Source organism: Durio zibethinus, chromosome 24 (genome assembly GCF_047325235.1).
Source record: "Durio zibethinus cultivar Kanyao isolate XHJ-2024 chromosome 24, ASM4732523v1, whole genome shotgun sequence".
Taxonomy (NCBI): Eukaryota; Viridiplantae; Streptophyta; class Magnoliopsida; order Malvales; family Malvaceae; genus Durio; species Durio zibethinus.
Window position 1 is genome coordinate 5,990,850 of NC_143185.1, and position 27,965 is coordinate 6,018,814.

General features: G+C 29.3%; 2 protein-coding genes across 5 annotated transcripts; one reads left to right on the forward strand and one right to left on the reverse strand.

Moving 5' to 3' along the window:
• The first annotated feature begins 785 nt into the window (after nucleotides 1-785).
• Nucleotides 786-3,536, forward strand: LOC111316779 (uncharacterized). Of its 2 annotated transcripts, XR_016333371.1 has the most exons (3): nucleotides 814-995; nucleotides 1,136-3,053; nucleotides 3,247-3,536. XR_016333371.1 is itself a non-coding variant. In XM_022918912.2 (2 exons), the coding sequence occupies exon 2, from the start codon at nucleotides 1,193-1,195 to the stop codon at nucleotides 2,828-2,830; it is 1,638 nt and encodes a 545-aa protein (XP_022774647.2). In that variant the 5' UTR covers nucleotides 786-995; nucleotides 1,136-1,192; the 3' UTR covers nucleotides 2,831-3,205. The 2 variants fall into 2 exon arrangements, 1 of the variants encoding a protein (XP_022774647.2); XM_022918912.2 differs by lacking the exon at nucleotides 3,247-3,536 and having other exon boundaries at nucleotides 786-995; nucleotides 1,136-3,205.
• Nucleotides 3,537-13,148: 9,612 nt separating this feature from the next.
• Nucleotides 13,149-22,986, reverse strand: LOC111316780 (serine/threonine-protein kinase 12-like). Of its 3 annotated transcripts, XM_089753586.1 has the most exons (13): nucleotides 22,502-22,986; nucleotides 22,037-22,111; nucleotides 21,824-21,919; nucleotides 21,209-21,294; nucleotides 20,935-21,055; nucleotides 19,356-19,435; nucleotides 18,277-18,339; nucleotides 18,021-18,139; nucleotides 17,595-17,680; nucleotides 15,566-15,687; nucleotides 14,578-14,689; nucleotides 14,255-14,304; nucleotides 13,149-13,600 (listed from the first exon to the last, which is right to left on the reverse strand). In XM_089753586.1, exons 1-12 carry the CDS (start codon nucleotides 22,820-22,822, stop codon nucleotides 14,260-14,262), a joined length of 1,326 nt encoding a protein of 441 aa, XP_089609712.1. In that variant the 5' UTR covers nucleotides 22,823-22,986; the 3' UTR covers nucleotides 13,149-13,600; nucleotides 14,255-14,259. The 3 variants fall into 3 exon arrangements, with proteins under 3 accessions (XP_089609712.1, XP_022774648.1, XP_022774649.1); XM_022918913.2 differs by lacking the exon at nucleotides 14,255-14,304 and having other exon boundaries at nucleotides 22,502-22,984; XM_022918914.2 differs by lacking the exon at nucleotides 13,149-13,600 and having other exon boundaries at nucleotides 13,609-14,304.
• Between the last annotated feature and the right edge of the window lie 4,979 nt (nucleotides 22,987-27,965).

Below are 27,965 nucleotides of genomic sequence, written 5' to 3' on the forward strand. Positions count from 1 at the left end.
ATATTAAAAACAAAAATAAAATATTGCTTAAAGATTAGGAATAACAAGTACTATTAACTTGAAAAAAAAAACATTCCTTAACTTTCGAACTAATTTTTTACTCTAAAATCTTAAAAACAATCAATTAAGGCTAAAACCTTTTTTATTTGAACAAATTAATCAAAAATAAAGTTTTGATTCTATATAAACCTCTAGCCACCCAAATTGCAAGGTGATTGGAATCATCAAGAAAAACCCTAGCTATTATTGAAAAAAACCATTTACCAATAGCCTATTTTTATGTGACATATAAATGTACATGTCATTGTTAATTTATAATTATGTAATTTTACTAATTTTCTTAATTTATAACTTAATGATTTTTTTGTAAGAAAAATCTAAGATAGATAGACTGATAAGTTCTTTAAATCAAGACAAGATATGCCGTACATGACAGTTTAAGACAAGTGACTACAAGTCGTGCATTCGAAATAATCCCAACAAACGACTACCGACAGAATTCAAATCCAAAACTTTGTCATCGAAAAAGATAAAATTTAATCAATTAAATCGATCACTTGTTAATATTTATAACTTAATGATTAATGATTAGTAAAGTTCAACTAAAAAATTTATCATCGCTAACTTCTTTCAGCACAATTTTGAATTGAAACAAAAATGTCAAAACCAAGGCCCATGTCTAAATTTCATTTTGCAAAACATCAATACGTAAAAAGGTAAAGCCTGAAGCCCATTGATCTTTCTGTTCTAAAAAGGCCAATCCCATTTTGGCATTGCAGCAAGGCATATTGGGCCCCTGTGAAGTTAGATCTAAAACCACTTCTCGGCTGAAAGTTCGATCATTTCAGTCTCAAATTATCCCCAAAACTGGAGATGTTGTTCGTTGTTAAACACTACTGCAATCTAGAAAGCTGAAAAATAGAACTGTCTATGCTGGAGCCTTCTTCCTTGTGGTTCACTGATATCCATTCAAGAAACCAGTTTTTGAGTAAATGGTAAGCAGCCCTTTTCTTTATTTTCTTTGTTTCTTATCATTATATTTACATATCAAGACTTAGGTCTTTCGAATTTTGTTTTTGGTGGTGTGTTCATCATGCTGATGATATTTTTACTTCTGCATATTTGGTTTAATCAGCTTGTACTTTTGAGAAAACGGTATAAGAAAATTTCCGAGGACCAGAAAAGGTATTGAATGAGAAAAATGATGGGTATGAAGTTTTTTGCCAATGCAATATCTGTGTACAGAAATTATAGCAGTAAGAGTTTTAGCAATAGCAGCGTCCGTGAGGGTTATAGGAGTGGAAATAAGAACAAGAAGAATAACTCCAAAACCCCTAAAGCCCGTTTTAAATGGACTGATGAACAGAGTAAGGTGTTGGATCATGTTCGTAGTGGCCGATCCGTGTTTATTACTGGCTCTGCAGGGACAGGGAAAACAGTTTTGCTTAAGCATATAATCAAATTATTGAAACAGACTTATGGAAAATCGAGGGTTTTTGTGACTGCATCTACTGGGATTGCAGCATGTGCTATTCGTGGACAGACACTTCATTCGTTTGCTGGTATTGGAATTGGTGACGGTGATCGTGAAATGTTGGTTAATCGGGTTATAAATGATAAGAAGGCTTGTATAAGGTGGAATAAGGCACAGGTGTTGGTCATTGATGAAATTAGCTTAGTGGAGGCAAATTTGTTTGACAATCTTGAATATATAGCAAAAGCAGTTCGTGACTCTGATAAGGTGTGGGGTGGAATTAGGCTTGTTGTAAGTGGGGACTTTTTTCAGTTACCTCCCATATTTAAGCAGCAAGATCCATCTCGCAAAGAGTTTGCGTTTGAAGCTGATTGTTGGGATTCAAGCTTTGATATACAGGTGGAACTTTCCAAGATTTTTAGGCAGTCTGAAGATAGGTTGATTAAATTACTTCAGGGTATTAGGAGAGGCAACAGTGATCCTGAAGACTTGCAGATTCTAGAACAATCATGCTCGGTTTCTGAGCCTGATCCTTCAGTGGTGCGACTCTATCCTAGAATTGATGATGTAAACAAAGTAAATGAGGAGAGAATGAAAGCCTTATCTGAGGAAAAGGTAATCTATGAGGCTTCTGATGAAGGTGAAAAGCCTTGGAGGAGGCAGCTTGCTTTAGGGCTAGCTCCCAACAAACTTGTACTCTGCAAAGGTGCAAGGGTAATGCTGATAAAAAATTTGAATGTTTGGCGTGGATTTGTGAATGGTGCTACTGGTACGGTCACTGGATTTACAAAGGATGGCAATGGCACGATCCTAACTCCTGATAATCTTTTGCCGGTTGTGGAATTTGATTCAGGCCGAGAAATAGTTATTGAACCTGAAAAGTGGTATGTAATGGAAGGATCTTCACCCGTTGCTTGTCGACTGCAATTACCTCTCGTTTTGGCTTGGGCTATAAGCATTCATAAGTGTCAGGGTATGAGTCTTGACCACATACATACTGATCTTTCTAGAGCTTTCGGGTGTGGCATGGTTTATGTTGCACTTTCCCGTGTGAGAAGCTTAGATGGCCTTCATTTATCTGGTTTCTCTCCCTCAAAAATTAAGGCTCACCCGAAGGTTTTGCAGTTTTATAGCCGTTTTGCTCCTGAACAGGAAAAGGAAAAGGAAGACGGGCATGGTGTTGTTGCTGACAAGAAAGAAGATACCAGTAATAACTCACTTTCTGATTCAGATAGAACAAGCGATGGAAAAACATATCAGTTTTCGCTTAAAGAGTTCCTATTCTCACTTGAGCAAAAGAAATTTTCTCTTAAAGACTTTTTATCATCTCACCTATCACGTCTGCGAGGGAAATGAAAGGAACTTTCTTTGATTACAACTAAAAATACTTTGTTCATCCCCCCACCTTTGAGAGCAGCCGTAGTGGTGACCTGCCTAGCTTGGGGATCAAGAATATGATATATGGCAACTGTCACTAAACTAAACCTCTTGTGGACATAAAAGAAAAAAAGAAAAAAGGCCTGGAAGAAAGAAACAGACTTATACATGGTTTCTTTTTTCATCTCTTGATAGTTTAGAGGTGAGGGGGAGACTATTTACTTTATTTATTATTATTGTTTTTTCATATTGAGATTAGATCTTTGTTTCATTTTTTCCTACTTTTTAGTACATTCCTTTACAAGCAACGATTTAAATTATTACTGCATTTATTGGCTCCTTCAAGCATCTAAATTTTCACTCTTCATTCACTCATAAGCTTCTTGATTGCTTAGGGAGGAGTATGACATATAAAGGAAGAGACTCTATTGCCTAGAGAGAAGCATAGCTTCTAGAGAAATAGATTCTCACATTGAATGCGAAGTATTCAATGTGATTGTTTCAGGAGTGTGGTTTATAGGTGAAGGAATTTGCATACTGAATGCATACCTTCATGCTTACTGTTATCAGGGTAACTTATATATCCGTGTTTATTTTGTGTTAAAACACTTGTAAAACACAAAAATTATCATGTCATAATATGTGTCGACCTATCAAATACGAAATTTATTTTTTAGTCTTTTTCAAATTCATATACACTTGTCAAAATTTTAGATCATGTCGCTTTCCCATACTTTTTTGTGTCTAAAATTGCTAGATCTACTTATTGATTTCTAATCTTTATTCTTCCTTGTTTTTGTTATTTTGCCTTTCTTTATGCACTGTTAACTTCAAACTTGGTAGGCTTAAAACTTTGAATCATAATTTGGTATCATACCCCAACACTTGCAATAAGAAATTTTTTTTTTTTTTAATGTTTAATGTTAAGAAAAACTGATTTTGTTTTCTATGCTGCAATTTAATTTACATCCGTGCTCCTGATGTAAGATAGCATATTTTCATGTTTAAGGTCTTGCCTTTTAACTTCACTTGTTATTATTGCATAACTGCCTGCCCATTTAAACTTTTATTTATGTGGTTTTTTTCTCTATTTTTTTTAATCTTTAAGTCAAGTAATTTAACTCGATATTGATTAAATTATTCTCAAAAAGTTATTTAAATAAATGATATTTGTAATTTTTGTTTCACTTAAATATTTTCCACCAAAAATTTTAGATCAAGCTAAAAATCAATATCACACCTAAAAAATGTAATAAAGGAGCCGATCCAAAATCAATATCACACCTTAAAAATTGATTTCTTATGTAAGTCAATAATCATTAGATTTCTATAGAAATTACGATTAAAGGATGGAGTAAGAACTCTTTTATTTAATAATATTATTGGTGCTCGTTTTCTTAGATTAATTAATTTACTGTTTTACTTTTTTGTAAATAAATAAATTATACCATTTTTCACTTAATTATGATTGTATTTTTCAAATAATCATTAAATTATTAAAATTTTTTAATTTAAGTACTAAATTTTGAATAAGTATTTTTTTATCTTTCAACCGTTATATTCTAATAGAGTGTTGATATAATAATAACACGTAATTATTAAACGTCACATGACATTCACGTAAACAAATTTTGTTTTTCATAAAAGAGTAAATAGTACTTATGGTTCCTAAATTTTAGATTAAATTTTATTTTAATCCCTAAACTTTAAAAGTTCTAATTGAATTTTTAATTATCCAAACGTATACCAATATAATCCTTTATCTACTAGATCATTTAAATAAATGAAAAATATAATGTAATATGACACATAACTTTTAAGAATATAATTACGTAAAAATTTTTTAATGGCCACTCAAAAATCATAAAAGATACAAACCCATAAAAGATAAAAGACTAAAAAAATAACTTACACCAGATAAAAACACAAAAGACTAAAAAAAATTTTTCTCTTCAACTATCAAACTATGATAGAGATAGTGAAGTGAAAAGAATCTCTAGAAATAAGGGACTTTGTGAAGTGAAAAAAAATATTTGAAATTGTGGAAAAGAGGATCGACCAAGGTGGGATCGCTTGGGTCCATGTGGTTTCAAGGTTTTAAAAGGAGGATCTCATGGGTTAGAGGTTGATAGAGGATGATTGTGACATTGTTTATACTAGTTTTTTTGGTTATTATGATTTTTTTTTTTTGCTAATTTTACATTATTTATGATTTTGGTTGTTTATTATTCCTATTTAGATTTGGGGATTATTTTAGAGTTTACATTTTCTAACTTGATTATTTTAGGTTTTTCATGTTGATTATTTAAGGGATTATTTTGGTTTTTTATAAGTCTTATTTAGATTTGAAGATTATTTTAGGATTATATTTTAGGGCTTGATTATTTTAACTTCTTTACTTGGATTTTTATGCTTTATGTTTTAAAGTTTTTTTGCTCGCCTTGTAAACAACACTAATTGACAAAGCAAATAACATATACTTTTTCAAGTTAGTTGTCAAAATAACCTTATTTGGTTTGTTGGTACCTACCATAGAATATCAAGAAATATAATAAACCCACTTGTTTGCATTTATATAACATTCTTATTTTTATATGAAAACCATTTGTTTGCCATTTAAAAACAAATTAACATATGTTCAATTTACATATTCTGTCCAAACTTTATAAATAATCAAACCCACTTGTTTAATGATGTTGTTATAACTTTGTACCATAAACAATAAAACCTACTTGCTCAATGATTCTGTCACAACTTTATAAACAATAAACCAACTTGCTTAATGATCATGTCATGACTTTGTACCATAATAGAGTGTTGATTTTATTTTTTAAAATTTCGTCCTTAATTATATTATAACTTTTTACAACATTGTTTTTTACTTTTATGCATGGCATATGATTATTTCCCTTACTTCATTATAACTTTGCATCATGGGGGTTACTTTTTAGGTAGTCAACGTATAAAAGGAGAAATAGCTTATTTTGACTTGTGCGAGATTGATAAAATATCTTTGTTTGAACTTCTTTACATGTCAAAATGGTAACGCATATTGGATTTAGTGTGTATTTATGAAAAATACCTCCTAAACATCATAGATTAGTACAAATTACCATAGATGCTAATGTGATGGAGATGTATGAGCATGTGCCTTCAAGTACATGTATAGTTGTTTACCAAAAGTTTAAGGTAAATGTTGCCTAGAATACTAAAAAGCCTAGTACCAGTGCTAAAGAGCCTAATGTATAATAAGTTTATAAAAATGAATCTAATGAAAATGAAACTAAAAGTAAGGACTATAACTATAAAGATAATGAGTATGAGTTGGATTTTGATGAAAATGATGTGACATTTGAGAATTATGTGAATCCTGACATTGAAAATGTAAAGCTATTAGAGATGAAGAAGCAGAAGAATTAGGAGTAAATTCTAACAATAATTTTTATAGTATTAATAGATCCAATGATTATGGTGATAGCAAGAAATGGCCCAAATTTTAAAATATTGACATGGATGACCCTATATTCTATGTTAGAATGTTGTTTAAGGATAAGAAGCAGTTAAAAGATGTTTGAAAAATGCTAGCATCAAGGATATGATGAACATTAGTTTTAAAAAAATGACAAACTAAAATTAAGAGTTGTATACAAAAAATGGTGTGGATGGACATTATATGTTAAGAAATTTAGTCATGAACCAGGGGATCTTACCTTTTACATTAGAACTTACAAGTCCAAGCATTCTTGTTGTAAAGAATATGCCAAGCATTCTTGTTGCAAAGAATATGCCAATAGGAATATAGATTATAGGTGATTTATAGATAAATATATGGATTGTTTTCTTGCTGAGCCAAATTATTATTTGCCTTTATTTAAAAAGCAAGTGTACAAAGACTACGTGTTGATTGTGCCTAAGTCAAAATTATAAAAAAACAAAACAATTAGCTTTGAAAACACTTAGTGGGACTTATTTAGATCAATGTTCTAAGATAAAAGCTATAGAAAAGAAATTAGAACTAACTAAGGATCCACTATTTTATGTAAGTTAGATTGTAATTTCTTCCAAAGACTGTATGTTTGTCTGAAAGCATATATCGATAGAGTTGATTATTGTATGCTAATAATTAATGTTAAAGGTTGTCAATTGAAAGAAAAGTATGAAGGTTAACTACTTGTTACCATAGGGTTGATGCTAATGACTACATTTACCTTATTGCATATATTGTGGTAGAAATTGAAAATATTAAAACATAGACCTGATTCATTAAAAGTTTGATGGAGGATATGAAAATTGAAAATCAATATAATTGAACTTTTATGTTTGACAAACAAAAGGCAAATTACATGCTTCTATTTAACTTATATATTTATTATATTATGTAATAAGTCAAGTACCATCTAGTCAATTATTTTTTATCATAAGGTTTGAAAACCTCACTCAAAAGGTTATTCCCAAAATCAGAGCATAGATATTATGTAAGACATTTACATAAAACTTTCAAAATGATGACCATAGAGGGGAGGCTTTAAAAGATGCTCTATGGGCTACAATAAAGGCATGCCATATACCATAATTCAATGCAATCATGGATAAGCTAAAAGATAAACACCCAAAAGCATATAGTTGGTTTTTTAGTACAATCCTTAAATACGATATTCTTTTTAACAATCTGTGTGAGTATTTCAACAAATACATTTTAGATACGAGAGATAAGCCAATTCTGACAATGTGTGAAACAATTAAGCATAAAATGATGAATAGATTCTATGTGGAAAGGAATGTTGTAGAGAAGTATTTACGATTAATTTGTCTAAGGATTCAAAAAAAACTTGATAAGAACAAAGAATTGTTTGGGAGATATTAGCCACAATTATCTACACAGAGAATATATGAAATAAAAATCTTGACAGACCAGTACATAGTTGACTTAAATGAATAGTCATGTAGTTATAGGAAATGAGAGTTATCGGGTATTCTTTGCCTATATGCAATTTTGTTCACCAAAAAGCGTGTTGAAAACTATGTGCATGAATTATACTATTGACAAACAAAAGAATATTTACAAAAAAAAACCATCAATTTAATCAAGGGTGAAAATTGTTGGTCTTTATCTAACTACAAGCCAAAACTTCTATAGGTGCAAATGAACAACTTGGCAAACCTAAGACTAAGCGAAAAAAAAAAACTAATAAAGTAAGAACCACAAATGCCAATGTTAAGAAAATAGGATTCACAATGTCATATTCAAAATGTGAACAGAAAGGCCATAATAAGAGATCTTGTAAAAATATTTCAAAAATATAATAAAATACAATTAATAGTTACAATTATGTTTTTGTATAAATGTTCTTATTTCTCAAATAATCTTGAATTGATATTGTTTATTTTCAATTTTTCTTTCTCTGTCTAATAGCAAGAAATACTCAAATCCAACCCACTAAATACATTTGTCCAATAACAAGGAATACCAAAATCCATTGCATGATATAACACTTAAATATATGCCTAATATAAGTATTTATATTTATATTGGTTAATAATGACTTAACTAGGATATATTTAATGTTATCTAATCATCATGATTTGTTATATTTAAGGGTTTAAGTCAAACAATATATCATAACAAACTACCATTGGCACATAATATTCACTAAGTAATATACAAAGTGTAATGTTGAATCCTACTCCTACTCTAACTTCCAATGAAGTAAATAATAAATTTGGTTTATGATTATTAAATTATACTCTTTTGTAAGTTTTATCTTTGTGTGAAATATAAGGTTCAATAACTCTTTCACATAGTCTAAGGGCAACAAATAATACTTTTGACATCAATCCATCAACAAAAAGGAAGGAAGTTGTATCAAGGTATATGAAAACCTTATTCAAACATGTTGCCTAAAAGAGTGTGGCCAAACAACATGGTGTCTAGAACAAAATTACCAATAAAAAATGACTACTTTTGATTGACTTCATATCTTTTTGTTAGAAGTTTGCATGGTGAATGAAATTTGTGTTATTCGAATGACTTTCTAACTTGGCCCAAAATCAATGTAACCAGTTTACTTCATATTTTTTGTCCATACAATTTTTTTTTAAACATTGTATTTGATTTTGTTGGCAAATTTCAATGTCATCAGTTTAGAATATGAACTTGTTGGCATTGAAGTGTAAAGTTACAAAACTTATATTTTGTTGCCATTGGAAAAGAAAATATGAACTTTATATGTATGGTATTTGCTAGCCAAGTGAAATATAACAAACTTGTTACAAAGTACTATTTACTTATTGTATTTTGTTATGTTTTATATGGAATTTCATAATTTGTATTCTATATGTAAAAGAACATGCCAAGATCTATCCATTGATTATGCTATGAACACAAATTTAGGACTCAAATTAAAACCTTATTTTTTAGGATGCTTTTATTTTCATAAACTAAAATAATTTAATTATAACAAATGTGTATTAATTCACAAACATAATCATATTACACAAATCTGTAAGTTTAGAATCATATCCAGCTTGCAATCAACAGCATATATATTACAAGCCAATTACCCTAAACACTAGACTAAACTTTGTTCATTTTCTTTTCAACATCAACATAAAAATAACAACAAACAAATATATTGCAATCCACTTCCAACTTCTATTCTTGCGATTACAATTATTGTTGTTTGTATTTGCTTAAATGACTTGATTTTGGTGTTCCTTTCTTTACATCTTTCTTGATAAACCTAAAATGACTATCTTGCTGTGTTCATCTATTAGAGGATTACACCATTGAAAAAACCTACATGCATATGAACTTGTTGGCATTGAAGTGTAAAGTTACAAAACTTATATTTTGTTGCCATTGGAAAGGAAAATATGAACTTTATATGTATGGTATTTGCTAGCCAAGTGAAATATAACAAACTTGTTACAAAGTACTATTTACTTATTGTATTTTGTTATGTTTTATATGAAATTTCATAATTTGTGTTCTATATGTAAAAGAACATGCCAAGATCTATCCATTGATTATGCTATGAACACAAATTTAAGACTCAAATTAAAACCTTATTTTTTAGGATGCTTCTATTTTCATAAACTAAAATAATTTAATTATAACAAATGTGTATTAATACACAAACATAATCATATTACATAAATCTGTAAATTTAGAATCATATCCAGCTTGCAATCAACAGCATATATATTACAAGCTAATTACCCTAAACATTAGACTAAACTTCATTCATTTTCTTTTCAACATCAACATAAAAATAACAACAAACAAACATATTGCAATCCACTTCTAGCTTTTATTCTTGCGATTACAATTGTTGTTGTTTGCATTTGCTTAAATGACTTGATTTTGGTGTTCCTTTCTTCGCATCCTCCTTGATAAACCTAAAATGACTATCTTGTTGTATTCATCTATTAGAGGATTACACTATTGAAAAAACCTACATGCATCAAGTTGTTGCAAATATAAACAAAAAATATTACCAAATTAAAGAATAAAAGCACACTAAATTAAAGAAATAAAAATTATAAACACACTACCCATCGTTGTTACTTGCTACTTATATAAAAAATCATACACACTAATTTGTTGTGTGTAGACACCCCAATATATCTAGAATCTACATTTGATTTTTGCTAATATAATAAATAAAAACTAAAAAAAATGAAAATGAAAAGGCTAGAAAAAAATGAAAAAATGGGAAAAGTTTAAGTGGAATTAAAATTATGAGTTTAGGTAAGATTAAAATTTAAAGTTAAAACTTGAAAAAGACTAAAATCCTTTTTAGTTTAGGGCTCTCAGATTACACTCTATAAATGCACAAAACATAAACACAAGAGGGCAGAGATCATAAACGAATCACAGAAAAAAGATCCAAAGATCATAAACACACTAGAAATCGATAATGAAACAAAGAAAACACTTAGCCAAAATCCAAGAGAGAACTTGGCACAGCTTGTGTTTAGAGCGATAATATGCAGCAGACCATCGTGTAGAGTCACCAACTTGTGGAAAGAAGTAAGAAAGGAAGTGCCTTGATCGAAAGTCTAAGAAAGAGAGAAGCAAACGAGAAAGTGAAAAGAGCAAACAAGGAAAGTAAATAGGTTCGATAAAGCTTGAATTGATTTGAAGACTTTTCAAAGAGACCCACGTGCTTGTCTTCATTTTAGTCAAACTTTGATACTTTTACTTCTTTTATTTAGTTTTTTATTTATAAATTCTTTAATTATTTGTACTTGTTCTTTTTTTATTATTATTCTTTAATTGATTGCTTATTCATTTATTTTATGCATAATTGTTTATTTATTCACTTTATTTTATGGTTTTCATTATTTGATATTAAATAAAATAATAATAAAAAACATAAAATAATAAAATTTGAAAATAAGAATTAATTATCCAATGATGAAATTTATAAAAATTTCAAATGATAAATTTTTATAAAATTTCTACGTGAGAAATTCTATTTAAATTTGTCTCAAATTATGAAATAATTTAGATAAAGTTTCAATAATAATAATTAATATTTATTTTAAAATAAAAAAATAAAAAATAAAAATTTGGGTTGAAAATATTTGATAATTATCCAAAGATGAGATTCTTATAAATTTCAAATGGTAAATTTTTAAAAAATCTTTAGGTGAGAAATTTTCTTTAAATTTGTCCCAAATGGTGGAATAATTTAAATGAAATTTCAATAAAAATAATTGTCATATTATTTTCTTTCCAAAAATAAAAAATAAAAAATAAGAATTTCTAAATATGTTAAAATGGTGAAAAATTTAGAAATTAAAAAAAAAAATTTCTAAATTGACCCAAATGTTGAAAAATTTAGAGATAAAAAAAAAAGAATTTATAAATAGGCACAAATGGTGAAAATTTTAAAAATTCAAAAAAAGAATATTTTTAATTTGACCCAAATTATGAAATAATTAGATATATTTTTGAAAAAAAAATAATTAAACTTTTTTCCGACGATGAAACCTCTTTAAGAAATTAAATGAGATTCTTGAATACTCTTGAGGTGAGAAAATATTTTTTAAGAGTTCTACCAGATTGATGGAGAATCTTAAGAATTATTTTCAATATTTCAACATAAAAATTTGAAACCATTAAAACCAAGACTCTAAGATAAATTTAAAATAATACGATACCATCCTTCAGATAGGCATGTGGGGATGCTATAACATTCTCCACATTTAATCAAACTCTCGAATCCTGTTCTGGTTTGTAGACTCGAACATATTCTTTGGAGACCTTTAGTCAAGCTTAAGAGCTCCTTAAATGGATAAATTCCTTAGGTGACTAATCACACCTAGATAAAAAAGATTGGTGGAACTCCATTCATTTGTTAAATCTAGCTATAGATTTACAGATCTATATGTTATGACATTGTGTTCTTAAATATCTACAAAATTCAAAACCTATAGTTAGTTTTCACATATTCAAAACCTATATTCAAAGTCCACATATCATTTGTTGTGTTCTCAAAATCTTACTATATCTATAAAACCCATAATTCAATTAATGAAAAAAAAATACTATGTTCTTACACCATAGTTGTTACAACCTATATCTTCCATATGTCAACCCCTAACTCCTCTCTTTCAACACCTAGGTTCTCCCTTTCAACCCTTAACTCCTCTTTTCAACCCTCAATTCCCTCTTTTCAAACTCCCTTTCTTTTCTCTTCAAGACCCAAAAAATGAGTCTCCTCTTTTGATCTCCTTTGTTCCTTCTTTTGATCCCCTTTTTTCTCTTTAAGATCCAAAATGATTCTTATACAATTTTTAAGGAATATTTAAAATTTTATTTTTTTATAATTTCACATATTTTAAGTACGCATATCTTTCGTAGATATTAAAAAATTCCACATAATTAAATTTTTAAAAGTTGTAAGTTATGTCAAATTAAATTTTTCATCCATTTAAACGATCCAACAAATGAATTAACTACATTGATACACATTTAAATAACTAAAGACTCAATTAAAATTTTTTAAAGTTTAAAGATCATAATAAAATTAATCCAAATTTTATAAACCACATGTGCTACTTACTCTTTACAAAATTTATAATGACATAAAAAGATGTAAGAATACCATGTGACACCTAAAAATTAAGATAATAATATCATATGCCGGAATACCATTAAAGACTAACAATTGAGTAACAAAAAAACTAAAATTTTAGTAACTAAATTAAAAATTTTAATAGTTAAATTACTATTTTTAATACCATAATTGAGTGACTAATAATGCATTTTGTAAAAAAAATTCAAAGCTATAAAAAGGAATGCTCAAAATGCGAGGAACATTGTATCCATAAAAACCAAGGCTGTTTGTAGCGTACATAAACTGTCTAAACTCTTCACTCTTCATCTTCACACTGATTTCGTTCGCTTTTTCTCCTCTTTCTGCTTTCTTGTACTCCTTTCCTTCTTTCAGCCTCTCTTTGCTAATCCAAAGGCTTCCAACTATCCAATTAGTTTAATTGTATTTCTTAGCCCTTTAAATGAGAGATGAATTTATCAGGCAAGAATGACTCACTAGGAGAAATAGAATGAAACAAATGCAATATATATATATATATATATGTACATTTGTTGTTTGTATAACAAGAAAGCTTATAAAAATTTGATCATCTGATTATGGAGCAAGATGAACGACTGCTAGGATTCAGACGATTTCTCTTCAACATATTCTCCAAGTTCTTTAGACACTTGGGCTGTCCAACCTGTATAATGGAAGAACACCACATAAAATTCTTGTAAGATTCATCAATAGTGGCAGATCTAGAATTTTTCTTCAGAGGTGTCTACTTAAAATATATATAAAAACTGCAAATGAAATTATCGATTTAATTGACGGAAAAAAAGTCATAGGAAAATTTTTGAAGCATGTGAGGGAAATATTCCTTCAATTTTTTTTTTTTTAATTTTTCAATCTTTGGGGGTGCTCATGGACAGCCTACTATCCATTTGGATCCGCCTCTACTCAACAAGCGAGCTAGCTAGCCAGAAGATGTAATCATACACATGCATATACATATTATGAATGATAATAGGAATGTAGAACATGTCGGTCATAGTCAAGCCACCTCCAGGCTCCAGACAACGCAAAGTCGAAACCAGCTTAGACCACCAAAGCCACCTAATGGTTCCAGAAAACTCAAAAGCGAAAACCGGCTATATGAAGAAGGCATACTCTAGAGAGTGAGACAACCACGAACTCAAACTTTCACAACCTAGGTACTCATGGTCCACTGGAACTAAAACTTATTTTTGTTTCTGATCATCTTTCGAAATTCAAGTAACATGGTAATACAAAGAATGTAGAAGGATAGACTAAAGATATTGGATGTATAAAAGGAGGGGCTCCTGATACCCACTTTTCTCACTTATCCTTCCGATATTCTCTCTTTATCATCACAAATTTTCCCTGCAAGAAAATTTTTGGCATCACCATTATAAAGAAACTCCCTACATATGCCACTATTCCTCCAATTTTAGAATAATCACCACAGTAAGCCCTTTTTTCTAGCTGAAGAAATGAAGCCATATTTCTATAACGTATTTTGAAAGGTGGAGATACAACACAAAAAAGACCACAACAAGTTGGTTTATGCAAAAAAAAGCAGGCACAAGCCCATTTACATCCTCTGTGTATATGTGTGTGCATGAGAGAGAGAGAGAGAGAGAAAGAGGAAGACACCTTCCAACGCCCCTTATGTGCAAGTTGGTTACTTATGTGATCAAGCCTTGTAATTATCTGCCTGAATGGTGGTCTCTTGAATGGCTCCTCATGCCAACATTCCTCAATTAACCTGCAGAAAACATAAGGATCTACTTTAGTAAGAAAAGAAGAAATATACATTAAGGGCTACAATGTAGATCCTTTGACTTTGCTTTGTTAACTTCACTAAATCTATGTTAAAAAAAAAACAAGGGAGACGATGAAAATAACCACCTCTGAATCCCCTATTACTTTTTCTGGGTTACAGGTACTATAGTAAATTTAAGGCTCAATAACTTGAACCAGTAAGCCATTTGGCTCGAAGATATGCAACAATTGGTTGACAAGCAACAATCTTAAGAATTCATGGGTAAGGTAAAACCATTTAAAGATAACAAACAAATATAACACTTTGTTTCCTCTTCCACACACAGCCCCTTCACCCTCGTCATTTTCTCTCTGGCATTTCCATTTATAAGCAGCTCAAATTCAAATGGTGTCAAAAATATCATCAAGTTGCAGCAGTCTTGATCTCTCCGAGGTATATCTATGCATGATCCTGATTTATTTGACATTAATTTCATGCATTTCTCATATACTGTTGAATTCAGACATGCTGGCCACCAGAGTGACAAACAAGAGATACTATGCATGACAAGCTACAAACTTCAGATAGATACTCTAATAAATAATGTTCACAGCAGCAATAGAACTTGAAACTTTAAAATAGACGAGAATGAAAAGATCAATTTCCTTCTTTTTGGAGTTCATATAAATTGGTCAGACATATGAATAGTTCACATTATGCATGAAAAGATCAATTTCCTTCATTTTGGAGTTCATATAAATTGGTCAGACATATGAATAGTTCACATTATGCTTTTGCAAGTACCAACAACGCTTTTCTGAATTCATTAATGGTCCCGAAAGGATTTAGGAAGAAACCAAGGTCCAGACAAGGGCTTACTCCTTTAACCCATAAGCATAGCACTTTGCAGGAGCTCGAAAAGGTGGTCGCTCATTTGCAACATATGCTTTAGGGACTTCACTTTCTTGCTTTGTATGAAATGGTGGAAAACCTTCAATCATCTAGACCAATGATAAATGACATATTATTGCAACCTCTATATGTATCAAATAGTGTTGATAAAATAACAAGTACAAAGACACTTATAGATCTTAGGCATGCAACTGTCATCAAGCGCCATGTAAAAGAAATAAAAATGGATAAAACTCTATTGAGAGAGGATAAAGTGGAGAGGTTACAAAACACAATTTCTAAAATTATACGTGCACACACAAGACACTTGCACAAACACACAGATAGATTTAGTTACAATTTTAGCCAATTAAATTACATTTCTATTATTTTTAATTTATTTAATGTTCTTTAGCATGCTTAGCATAGTTTATTTAGTAGTTGTATAGTTTAGTAGCAGTTACACATAGTTTAGTTAGTTTAGAGTTCTAAAGAACATAACAATAAGAACAAATTTTTTCAGGCATTTTTATTAAAACCTTAATGCTTTAGTTCAAAGCAAAGCAAATTCACATATTCATAGGAGAAAAGCAATTAAATGTATATTTCTCTGCCAAATGCATTTGTTCCAACCATAAAAGATCAAGCAGCTATATGTCCAATACATTTCATTCCTAATGTACAAAAACAGCAGTGATAAAGAAATACAAAGATAGGCACAGACGCACACACATATACACACACACACACACGTGCGTATATACATATATTTATATCTTCACCTTATTTTTTATGGAATTTACTGATTGGGCACCATCAAAACACACACACACAAACACGCGTGTATACATATATTTATATCTTCACTTTATTGTTTTGATGGAATTTATTGATTGGGCAACATTGAAACACATACAAACACATATATAAATATATTTATATCTTCACTTTATTGTTTTGATAGAATTTATTGATCGGGCACCGTTGAAGGCCCTAAGATGATGTTGTGAACATAAGATTGTCCATCTAATCTCCTCTTGGAGACTGAAATTATGATTCTGTAATTGAATAACAGAAATTATGTTCTTATTGTGTTGTCTGTTTAAATGCTCTGATTCACACACTAGCACATATATACAGATATTTATATCTTCACTTTATTGTTTTGATGGAATTTATTGATTGGACACCACTGAAGGCCTTAAGATGATGTTGTGAACATAAGATTGTCCATCTCATCTCCTCTTGGAGATTGAAATTATGATTCTGTAATTGAGTAACAGAAATTATGTTCTTACTGTATTTGTCTGTTTAAATGCAATGCTCTGATTCTCTTATGTCTAGTGTGTTGTTCTGATAAACTAAAAGATACCTAAATTACGAGAGAGCAAGTCAGAAATGAAAGGGGTGGAGGGTAACAAAGAGAATGAAGAAGAAGAAAGATGGGGGAGAGGCAACAGGGGGGGAATCATTGGCTGATCAACTGAGTTTTGATGGATCATAGCTCAAAGTTATTGTCATATAAAGAATTTTTTGCTTAAAAATAAATTAAATTCACGATGTATGCCTTAACTTTAATATTGCATTATGTACCCAACTTCAATCAACCTACTTAATATTTCATAATTACCTTTTGGCTTTAGGTTATATAAATATTGCATTATATGGTAATTTCAATTGATCTCCTTAATGTTTGATAATTATCTGTTAAAGATTATTTAGGTCTCCATGTGAAGCACGGGCTTCTGTCCTAGTTGTTATTTATTGTAGAAGGCTTCAAAGTTTTAGGACAATGAAACAAGCAAGTTCAGTCGAAACCTTCTTATCAGCTCAACTAACAACTATTGTGGGCCTAATAAATAAATTATAAAAAAAAATTGCATAATTTCTCTTTGCTTAGAGCTAGGACCAGTTTCCATGACTACCACTTGCACCCAAAGTTTAAGTTATTAGTTACAGATGTATTAGCAATTGGAAACTTGCAAGACAAGCTTTTGAGTTAGGGAAAAACTCTAACCTCTTGTAATATCAAAGCAAATGAAAACACATCAGCTTTAGTATCATATTCTTCATTTCTGTAAACTTCTGGTGCCACATATTGCCCTGCTCAGGAAGGATGGATAAACCATGATTTATTTTACCATTAAAATGAAGGGATATTTAGTTTTTAAGACTAAGTCAAATTAAAATCGCATATTGCCAAGGCCTACATGACAACCAATGTTTTTAGTTAGCCATCTTAATACATTTCTCTAGTAAACAACAAGTTAATGCAAACCATTAATAAGGAACAAAAACACAAATCACTCAACCTGCCTCTGACTTTCTCAAGGAAGATAAAAAAATGGCTAGCCCAGTAACTCACAAACAAACCCTCCCCCGGTAATAATAGATGATGATGATGATGGAGGATACAGAGTTTTGCCCAATGTAGAAAACTTACAAGAAGTCTCTTGAGATGTCACAGGTCTGTCTTCTTTAACTGTGTTTGCAACTTTGAGCATCTTGCTGACACCAAAGTCTGCAACTTTCAAATGGCCAGAATCATCTCGCAGTATATTTCTGTTACCTTACGCGTAAAACATTAACAACGTTTAAGTAATTTACCCATTTGGGTAATAATAAAACACATGTTCTATGCCCAAGAAGTTATGAGACAGGTTAAGGTATCCGAGAAATATTTAAGAAGGAAGACCTACGAAGGCTCAAGATCCCGATGAATTATTGATTCAGGTTTATGCTCATGCAAATAATTCATTCCCCTGCAATAGATAATAAAATTCTATTAAGGTACCAGTAAATCATCAGAATCCAGCAGGCAATCATCAATTAAAATCCAGTAATAATGACAAAATTTATCAGAATTTGAATAAAAAAAAAAAAAGAAATCCATTCTACACAGTAGCAAGGCAACTTTTTTGCTGATTCCACATTCCTTAGAGTCCTTGTCCAGAATTAGCTAAAACATGGAACAGAGAATTTCTATAGTGAACATTGTAGCAATCCACCATCTTTCTCTGCTTCTACAATTACATAGCAACAGTCTAGAAATCTTACTAGCTTTGTATATGTAATGACATTGACAACCTTCTAAAAGTTACCTATACATGTTGCCTATACTTTTATTTTACCTATTTGTCCCCACTTCTGCTCTCTTTAACCGAAACACAAATCCTTTTTCCAGCCATTAATTAATTACACATTGCAGTAAGAAACATTTTTCAACCACATATTCAACAGTAACAAAATTGTCCTCATCTTCTCAGATAATTGTTTCTCTGTACCACCAGTACTACTTTCACTGTGACTGAGTTACAGTGATCCAAGCTTATAATCTCATTCATCATCTTCATGTTCATCAAATTACAAATAACTTTGTTACCACCAAGTAATCCTAAAAGAATTCATGGAAGTAACACACCATCTCAGCATAATCCTTTCTACCTAATAACGCATGGTTCTTGTAAACTAATTGATTTTTTTGGGTAGAAACTAATTGAAATTTTAGTTAAAAAGTCACTTTACATGCTCGATAGAAAATTTAAGAGAAGTTTCTGCAATATGCCTAACCCCAAAAAGCGTCCATGTAGTTTACTCCCAAGAACTATAATAAATATGGGCGTGGAAATTCTAATTTGACAAAGCAACCTTATTTGAATGAAGAGGTGATCTAATAACATACATATAAAAACGCTCATTAATATGAAACTCTATGAAACTAGAGAGAGAGACCAGCCAATCAGAAACTCATAGACATATTCTCAACCACCTAACCAACCTAGCAATATCAAGTGCAAACTTAACAGCAAGTGTTAGTTTTAATGCGCATTTTGGCTTCAAATATGCTCGAAGATCCCCCTGCAAACAAGGAAAAAAAAAGTATAAACTTTTATGTAAATCTCATGTGGTACAAAAGATAAATGAATGTCAAATACATGTGCAAAAGTAATACAACGAGAAGACTTTAGTTATTATTCTTCCACAAAAAAAAAAAAGAACAAAAAGAAAAAAGACATTAGTTATTAGTCAAAGAACTAATACTAATTCCTTTCCCAATTTCTCTTAATCTGGTTTTCCCACATCCTACAGTACACCGCACAGGGCTAAAAGAGAAGAAAGGATAGTGTACTTAACTTGGGAGATCATAAGAGATTACCACCAAATTACTCAAGTAATCTCAAATATGCAATATGCAGCAATTGTACATTCTGGTAATCAAATATACTGCCTAGAACTGAGAATTCCTCCCTCTTAAGGAGGTGGGAATCTAACATTCCTAGTTGATACAAATTAATGTGGGGGTAAAAATAACATCATGCAGAAAAATCAAAATTTAAAAATTTAATAGAAATTTAACATAATGGACCCAAAACAGGTGTCATACATATTCAGATATCCTATTACTATTACTGGACAAAAAATATTTCGACACTCTGTGTTCAGCCATTTTCTTCCTGAAAGATTGGAAGTTAAATGCTTCTTAAGCCAGGGCTTTCTAACAATGACATAAAGACCCATTTTTAATACAGATGCAGCAGCTTCAGAAAACCAAAACTAAAACACAAGTAAGAATGTGAACATGACTATATAAATTTGAAATCTCAAGCAAATACTCATCACAACACAAAAGTTTACATCATCTGAAAGCAGATACACAAGTATTAAAGAACCGTATGCAGTACTAAGAAATAACCAAAAAAAGATGAATATCTCTCAATGTGACGCTAAAATCTTTAGCCTGGGTATAAACATATTCCAGATGGGCTTAGCATTGGTTCCAATTGAAAAAAATATTAAACAAATAGCTTGTTGGTTGAGAGAAATGTCCCAAAGGCCATGGCAAGATTACCAGACTACTCCAAAAATTAGGTGTAACTTTAACTTCTACTTCACTTTCATATCATAATGATTCACAAAGTCACAATGTTGATTTGCTTCAGTTTATTCTAAGAATGGCTCCAGCCTGCATTCATAAACTACTAAATGAAAAAGAGAGATAGGTTATAAAGAAGATAAGTAATATTTTCTTTATAACTAATAAACTGCTCGAATAGCAATAAAAAATAGTTCACCATTTCCTTAATAATGTTATATTTCATTAATCTCAAGAGCTAAATGGGGATCACAAACTAAGTTCTACATTTTCACAAAACTGTATCATAAACACTAATATTTTCCTTTATTTGTATTAAGAAAAGTAAGATAATAGCCAAAAGTATCTAAAAACAATTTTAGGAGTGAATTGCATGTCAAGATTTTTTTAACAAAAAGTGCAACTTGTTAGCATTATACGGTAAATAAACAAAGCGACAAAATAAACTAATCGCTGTTGTAGCAGGTGTAGAACAAGATCAAACCTTAGGTAAGTATTCTGTAACAATTATCATTGGACTGCTTTGGGTTACAGCACCCAAAAATTGAACAACATTTGGATGACGTATCTTCTGAAGCAATGCAAGTTCATCCCTGAATGCCTTTCTGAAATTTCAAAAAGACATCAAAACTCCACAAACAAAAGGAACAATCAAGAACATTAAATCACAAATTAAATTTAATACAAAGAAATTGGAGATAGAGCATCAAAATTTAAACAAAGAAAGAAAATCACAGATAAAGCTAAAAACAACCCACACTTTGTCATCATCAGTGAAAACTTCCTCTCCAAGTGTTTTAACAGCAACTTTAATGCCCCGCCATGATGCTACGCGAAATGTTCCCTGTGTTAACATTCAACAATTAAATATTTAGAGAGTTGGCCTGCTTGATCCTGACCAATATAGTATCCCAAACAAAAGGAAATCAAATGTGCTTTCTAGAAAAAATGATGGGGAAGCTAGTGCAACAATTCAAGACAACATTACAGCAATGCTAATCATCATCCTTTACTATTTCCATTTTTCGTTTTCTACTTTCAAGTCTCATGGGTGACTCAGTGATGCAAGAATTACTCTCAAGTTTGAATACAAATATAGAAATTCTTATTAGAATTCTAAAGGAATACATGTATTGATGTATTAAGAGATGAACAATCTCATCTAGTGAGCATAAATGGAAAAGGTACTATAGTTTTCAGGACAAAGATAAAACCTAACACCTAACAATAGCATGGGAAACATAAAAAAGTACATCTCACCACTAGTACGATAATATTGTAAATAAAGGTAAAAAATAGCTGAAAGTAATATCACAACAATCAAATAGTACATTACAGCAATTGACAGACAAAAGATAAGGTTCACAGAATACCTTAGTAATATTGACACTGTTAGAAAAATCAAGCTCACTAGGATCAATCTCATACTCTGGCACTTCACGAGAATTTTGAACATGCATCGGAGCTACCTAAAATCAAAGAAAAATAAAGACTTTTGAACATGAATCTACACTTGATCATGTAAAAACAAACTTGACAAATCAAAGAAAAGATCAATAGCAGCTAGAACAAGGTTGATTAAATACCGGAGGTTCAGCACCATACTTCTCCAAAAGCTTGATCACGTCTTGGTTCTTATAGTAAACTGCATCTGCAAGTGGCTGCTTAAACAAAATCATCCATTCAATGATTTTATTTATCAAAGCACAAAATTAACCAAATAATTCCCATTTCAATGAATCTCCCAAAAAACTGGTTAACTTTTTATTATTGCTTTTACTACTTTGTTTTTCGCTTTGGAAGCGAAATGCAAATAATGTGTATTTGGGATGGATACAAGAAACAAAATTTTTGAAAACTTAAAAATATAACAAATGGAATAACAAAATAAACCATTTCATTTTTGTAAAGAACTATTTTGCTAGAACTATTATCGCATTTTAGTCTTTTTTTTTTTGCTTTTTGTTAACAGTAATCTTACTTTCTATTAGTTGTTATTTGCAGTAATTCTTTGCAAGTACAAAATACATAAAGAAAAAGAGATGAATTACAGTACTGCCCCAGCGATCTGTGGGGTCGACGTCGGCGCCGCTATCAAGAAGCAACTGGACGACGTCAGTAAGGCCCTGACAAGCGGCGACGTGCAGAGCCGTGCGACCGTCGATATCTTTGAAGTTGACATTAGTGCCAGAGTCCAACAGCTCCTTAATCCCTTCCAAGTCGCCCTCGTTAGCCATGTACATTAGCCTCACCCTCGGGTCTATCGCTGCCTCGATTGGTCCGCCAGCCGAGCCGTCCCGGTCCGGCGCAAGCGACGACTGCTTCCCCAGGGTGAATCGGGCTGGCGACTTGCAACTGGTGCTTGAGTCCATTGGATGCTTAAAGAAGGAAAAATATTTTGTTTTTCCTCGCTTTTTGCTACTTGTTTGGTTGGTAGGAGAGGATTTTAAAAGAGTTAAAAAGAGGGGGAGAATATTGGAATTTAACCTTTTTTTCTTGTTTGAACCATCGCTAGTGACAAGAATAAAGAATGTAGATTTCGGCTATTGCTTTAACGAAACACTTGGTTTGATTATGGACAGTGAAAGAGCTTGGAAGATACGTTAAAAAGATGCTAAAACGAAGGGAAGATGGGGCATATCGTGGAGGGTTTATTTTAATGGGATTAATTTTTGATGAAATTAATAATAACAGTAATGGTAAGATTAATTATTATAATAATAAATTAAATATATTAAAATTAATATTAAAATATATATTTAGATATAAATTTAGTTATGACAATAATATTAAATATAATAAAAATAAAAAATTATTAAAGATATTATATTAAAATTAATATATAATAAAATTTATAATATATTTGACATTTATAAATTTAAAAATAATTAAAAGTTAACAAAACTTTTTTATATCAAATAATAACTTTTTAAAAATAAGTAATAACTAGAGATAAGTCCACGTGATGCCACAAGTTCAATATTTATTAATTAAAATATATAATTTTAAATAATTTATAATTTATTTTAATTTTTATTATTTTGATACTAAAACAAAAATAGTAAAAAGTAAAGATGAAAAAAATGAACAAATGAACAAATAAAAATAAAAATAAAAAATAGGAAAAAAGAACTCACAAAGTGCTTTATATACATTCTCATTAAATTTAAAATATAATTTCTTAAATTAAAGTATCAAATAAGAATTTTACTAATATCATACATGTATATAATTAAATTAATAATAAAATATATACGTTATATATATATATATATATCTTGAAATGAGTCAAGACAAAATACCTTAAATACACTTCTTCCTCGTATTTTTTAAAAAAACTAAACTCATACCAATTCGATCCTAATTTAAAAAAAATAAAAATCCCCTAATGAATTTGAATAAATCTAAATTGTTTGATACAGATTATTTTAATATCACTACAATGGGCACCTTTCATTATAAATTTATCTAACTAAAAAATATAAAAAAAAAAGAGAAAAAAGACAAATAGAAGTATCACACGAACATCTCCATTGGCCCATTGTTTTAACAAAATTAATTTACTAAAAAAGGCATAAAAACAATAAAAACAAAAAGGAATAAATTGAAAAACAAAAACAAAAAAATTAAAAATAAAGGAAAAAGAATTTATTGGGTACTATGTGAACATCCCAATTAAATTCCAAATATTACTTTTTTAAATTTTGGTATTAAATAATAACTTTACTAATACAAATCATAAAAAAATAAACATAAAATATATAAAAAAAAAAAAAGAAAAAGAGGATCATTAAGATGTCATGTCGACATTCAAATTAAATTTAAATATTAATATCTTAAATTAAAGTATAAAATATTAACTTTATTAATATAAAATTAAAAATATAATAAAATATATACTTTTATACATATCATAACATGACATAGGGTAAAGCATATTAAACCAACTTTTGATCCATTCTTACTTACTATAAAAAATTAACCTTATTTAACTCATTACCAATTTTATTTTATAAAAATGTCCATATCAAATTAAAACTGATAAAAACATATCGGATATTAATTATTTTGTCATTCTTTTCATTCGGCTCATTTTGTTATTAAATTGATCTAATTAAAAAATACAAAATACAAAATATAAAATATAAAAAGAAATAAATAAATATGGTGTTACTAGAGACTTTTATTGATATTATTTTCTTAAAAGTTTATCTAATAAAAAATAATAAATGAAAAAAAAAAAAGAGCAAAAAATTTAAAACAACAAAAAAGAGAAAATTTGTTCCATGTTGAATTGAGTTGAATCAAAACCCATAAGATGCGTATTGTTTTGCTATCCTTACTTATTAACTCTTTCTTTTTGCAAAAGTTATGTAATTAAAAAAAAAATCCAAATTATAATCCTGCATGTATATCTCTATTGATTTTTTAACAAATTTATCTAAATTAAAAATTAACAAAAATTAACAAAAAAGAAAAAAAAGTTAAAAAAAGAAAAAACCATAAGGTGTTACGTCAATACCTTAAATGAAAAGGCAAAATGAATAAAATTTTTATTGTAGATAGATTGATGGATTAAATTTTAATTATGTATAAATATAATATATTTATTAAATTAAGATATTAAATAATAATTTATTAATATAATAATATATAAATATAAAATAAAATAAATAATTAAAAATATAATTATATATAATTGTGACAAGATGAAAGATCATATATCTTTCTTTGATTTGACCCCAATTTTAAAAAGGAAAAACCTCAATTTGATCTTAAATTTTTAAAAACCCACATATATTGGATCTTGTTAACATTAAATTGATCTTTATTTTGAAATGACAAAAAATTAAACTAAATAAATTTTTTTAAGATTTTGAAAAAAAGTTCTTAATACATGTTCTTAAATTATATTATTTTTAGTACTACATAATACTAGTGATATTTGAAATGAAAAATATTTTGAAAAAAAGTTTTAGATTTTGAAAAGATTTATTAATTACATGATTTTATGATATATTATTTTTGGTACTAAATAAATATTATGTCTTTTAAAATATTATTTGATTTGAAAAATATTTTTATAAAGCTTAAAAACTTTATTTATGTTTTTATATTTCTCAAACCAAAATTATTTTTAAAAATTATTTATTTGAACTTAAATGAAAGTCTAATTGTTGTTTTTATTCATATTTTGGTTTGTTCCTTGATTTTTTTGGTAAAATTGCTCTTAAATGCACATAATTCTCATGTGTAGGTACAAATAATGGAATTGAAGAATTTTAGATATTTTTAACACAAATTTGAAGGATTTTTTGTGTAATTTATGCAAGTGACTTAAACAAGTGTAGGTGCAACATCAATGCACCAATCGGGTATTAAAGAAGAAGAAGGCTCTAGAAACTTAGTCATTTAAAGATTTTTTTGGATTTTTTTTAAACCTTAGGCTTCTTCTCTACCTATAAGTAGAATGAGAGGGCTAGCCATTTGGGGTAGTTAGATTAGGATTTAGATTTTTAGTTCTTACTTTCCTACTCTTTCTTTTCTGCATTTTAAATTTTCTTAGTAGCCAAACATATTTATTTCTAGCATTTTACCTTTGAATTTTATTGCAATCTTATTATTTCCTAAGTGTTTTTAAGTGTACTTTTAGAATTTTTTAATAAAATTTACATTTGAATTCATTTTTAACTCAAATCTATTATTTTCTCATTGATAATCAAATTTGTTTTTGAATTTGTCTACATTAACATACCTATGTTTTCATGTCATATCTCATTCAAATTTTACTTGTTTTTGCTTAAATTTTTAACAATTTCTTTATTTATTTAGTTACAACATATTAAAAATTCAACCTTAAACTTATACCACTGTATTCCAAATCAAGCTTAGAAGATCAGGTTGGATAAGGGTAACAAATGCAAGCCAGTTTTGATCCATCAAGTTTCGAGTGGACTTCTCTACACTTTAGTGATTTGTTTGCATTATTTTCTTATTTAAATCTTTGTTTCTACTTGTTACCTTGCTTAGTATAATTTTGTGCCATTTATTTCATATTTTTCATTGCTATTTAGTTAATTTTCTTTGAAGATGTTTTTTTTTTCCAAATTTTACATTGATTTTGAATTTGAGTTTAATAAGCTGATTTTGTTATTCATTCATGCTATTTTCTTATTAATTTAGGTGGTTAACTCATAGATTAATATAGTGTTACTTATATGAATTTCCTTTTAAGTAGATAAGTGGCAATTGAATTTTCTTTCTTGAAATTCCATGCAAGTTTAATACATGTTAGATGAATGCCAATTTTTTTTAAGTGTTTTCTGAATTGTTTTCAATTATTTTACTGCAATTTTTATTCTTCAATTAGTCTTTTACATTTTCATATAAATTTCAGTTTAGGTTAAGTGTTATTTGTGCCATTAGAAGTTCAAATCATGACATAAAAAAAAATTTCATCTATAGTTTGCATGTATATTGCCATTTATAGTTTACCTGATTTTTGTCGGTTTACTTTCCTTTTTACATTACATTATGTTCATTCATTACTTTTAGATCATGTTTCCATGTAGGTGATATAATGTTTGTTTAGAAATTAGCTCATGTTCAAGAAACTTTGCATTTTCTAACTTACATTCCATGGCATGATAAGCATCATTTTCCAGCTTTTATAATCCCAGAATGTAGGTTTCATCTTCATATGGATTCATTTTCCACATGTATTTCATGTCACCTTTCAACAATGCATTCTAGTGTAGTATGATTTGTTCTTACATTTTAGTTTTAGTTTTATTATAATTAGCTTACATTTAGATAGAGTTTATTAGTTGTACTTCCATTTTAATGATTTTTTAATTTTCATGCTTTTACTATTTGTGATATTTTCATGCATTTTACATATTTTTTTATTTTTATTTATTTTTAAGTTAGTCTAGTTCCATGCTTATCATTTGATTGAATCAACCTTAGAAAGGTATGAGGATAAAGGTCCTTAACTTAGGAATGTTTTTAACTAATCATCGTGGGATCAATATCTAGACTTTTATAGTTTCTATTATTACTTGAATGGTCTGTGCACTTGTAAAATTAGATCACATTCAAGTTTTTGGTACCGTTGTTAGGGATTAGGTGTAAAAAGTCTTAGGTTAATGTCAACCTTCACTATACTTTTCTATAGATTGGCTTACTTTTAGTGTACTTTTGTTAAGCTAGTTACTGACTTGCTTTGTTTTTATTTTCTTAGGTTGTACACAAACTAACTTTCTTTTGTTAGATTTTGCTTAGGATTTGTTTTTTTTCACATGTGGGATTTCAATATTTTTTAGGTAATCAAGCACCATATAGACCATTCTAGATCTTATTATTTTAATGACTACCTAAGACAATGACCTAGTGAGGAAGACCAAGCCAAAAGAGAGTCGACCTTTCAAGCTTTATCCAAAATTTTATCTTAAAAGTCAAGTACAGGCCATTAAACCTAGGTATGATCTGAAGCCTATTTTTATTGATAACTTT

What these genes read in the sequence shown, in the direction of transcription:
- LOC111316779 (XM_022918912.2), top strand. Translation starts at nt 1,193, where the DNA reads ATGAGAAAAATGATGGGTATGAAGTTTTTTGCCAATGCAATATCTGTG.
- LOC111316780 (XM_022918913.2), bottom strand. Translation starts at nt 22,822, where the DNA reads ATGGACTCAAGCACCAGTTGCAAGTCGCCAGCCCGATTCACCCTGGGG. An exon ending in ACAGTGTCAATATTACTAAG is followed by an intron (nt 21,295 to 21,823) that starts GTATTCTGTGAA and finishes ATGTTAACACAG; the next exon opens with GGAACATTTCGCGTAGCATC. An exon ending in TTGCTTTGATATTACAAGAG is followed by an intron (nt 15,688 to 17,594) that starts GTTAGAGTTTTT and finishes TCATTGGTCTAG; the next exon opens with ATGATTGAAGGTTTTCCACC.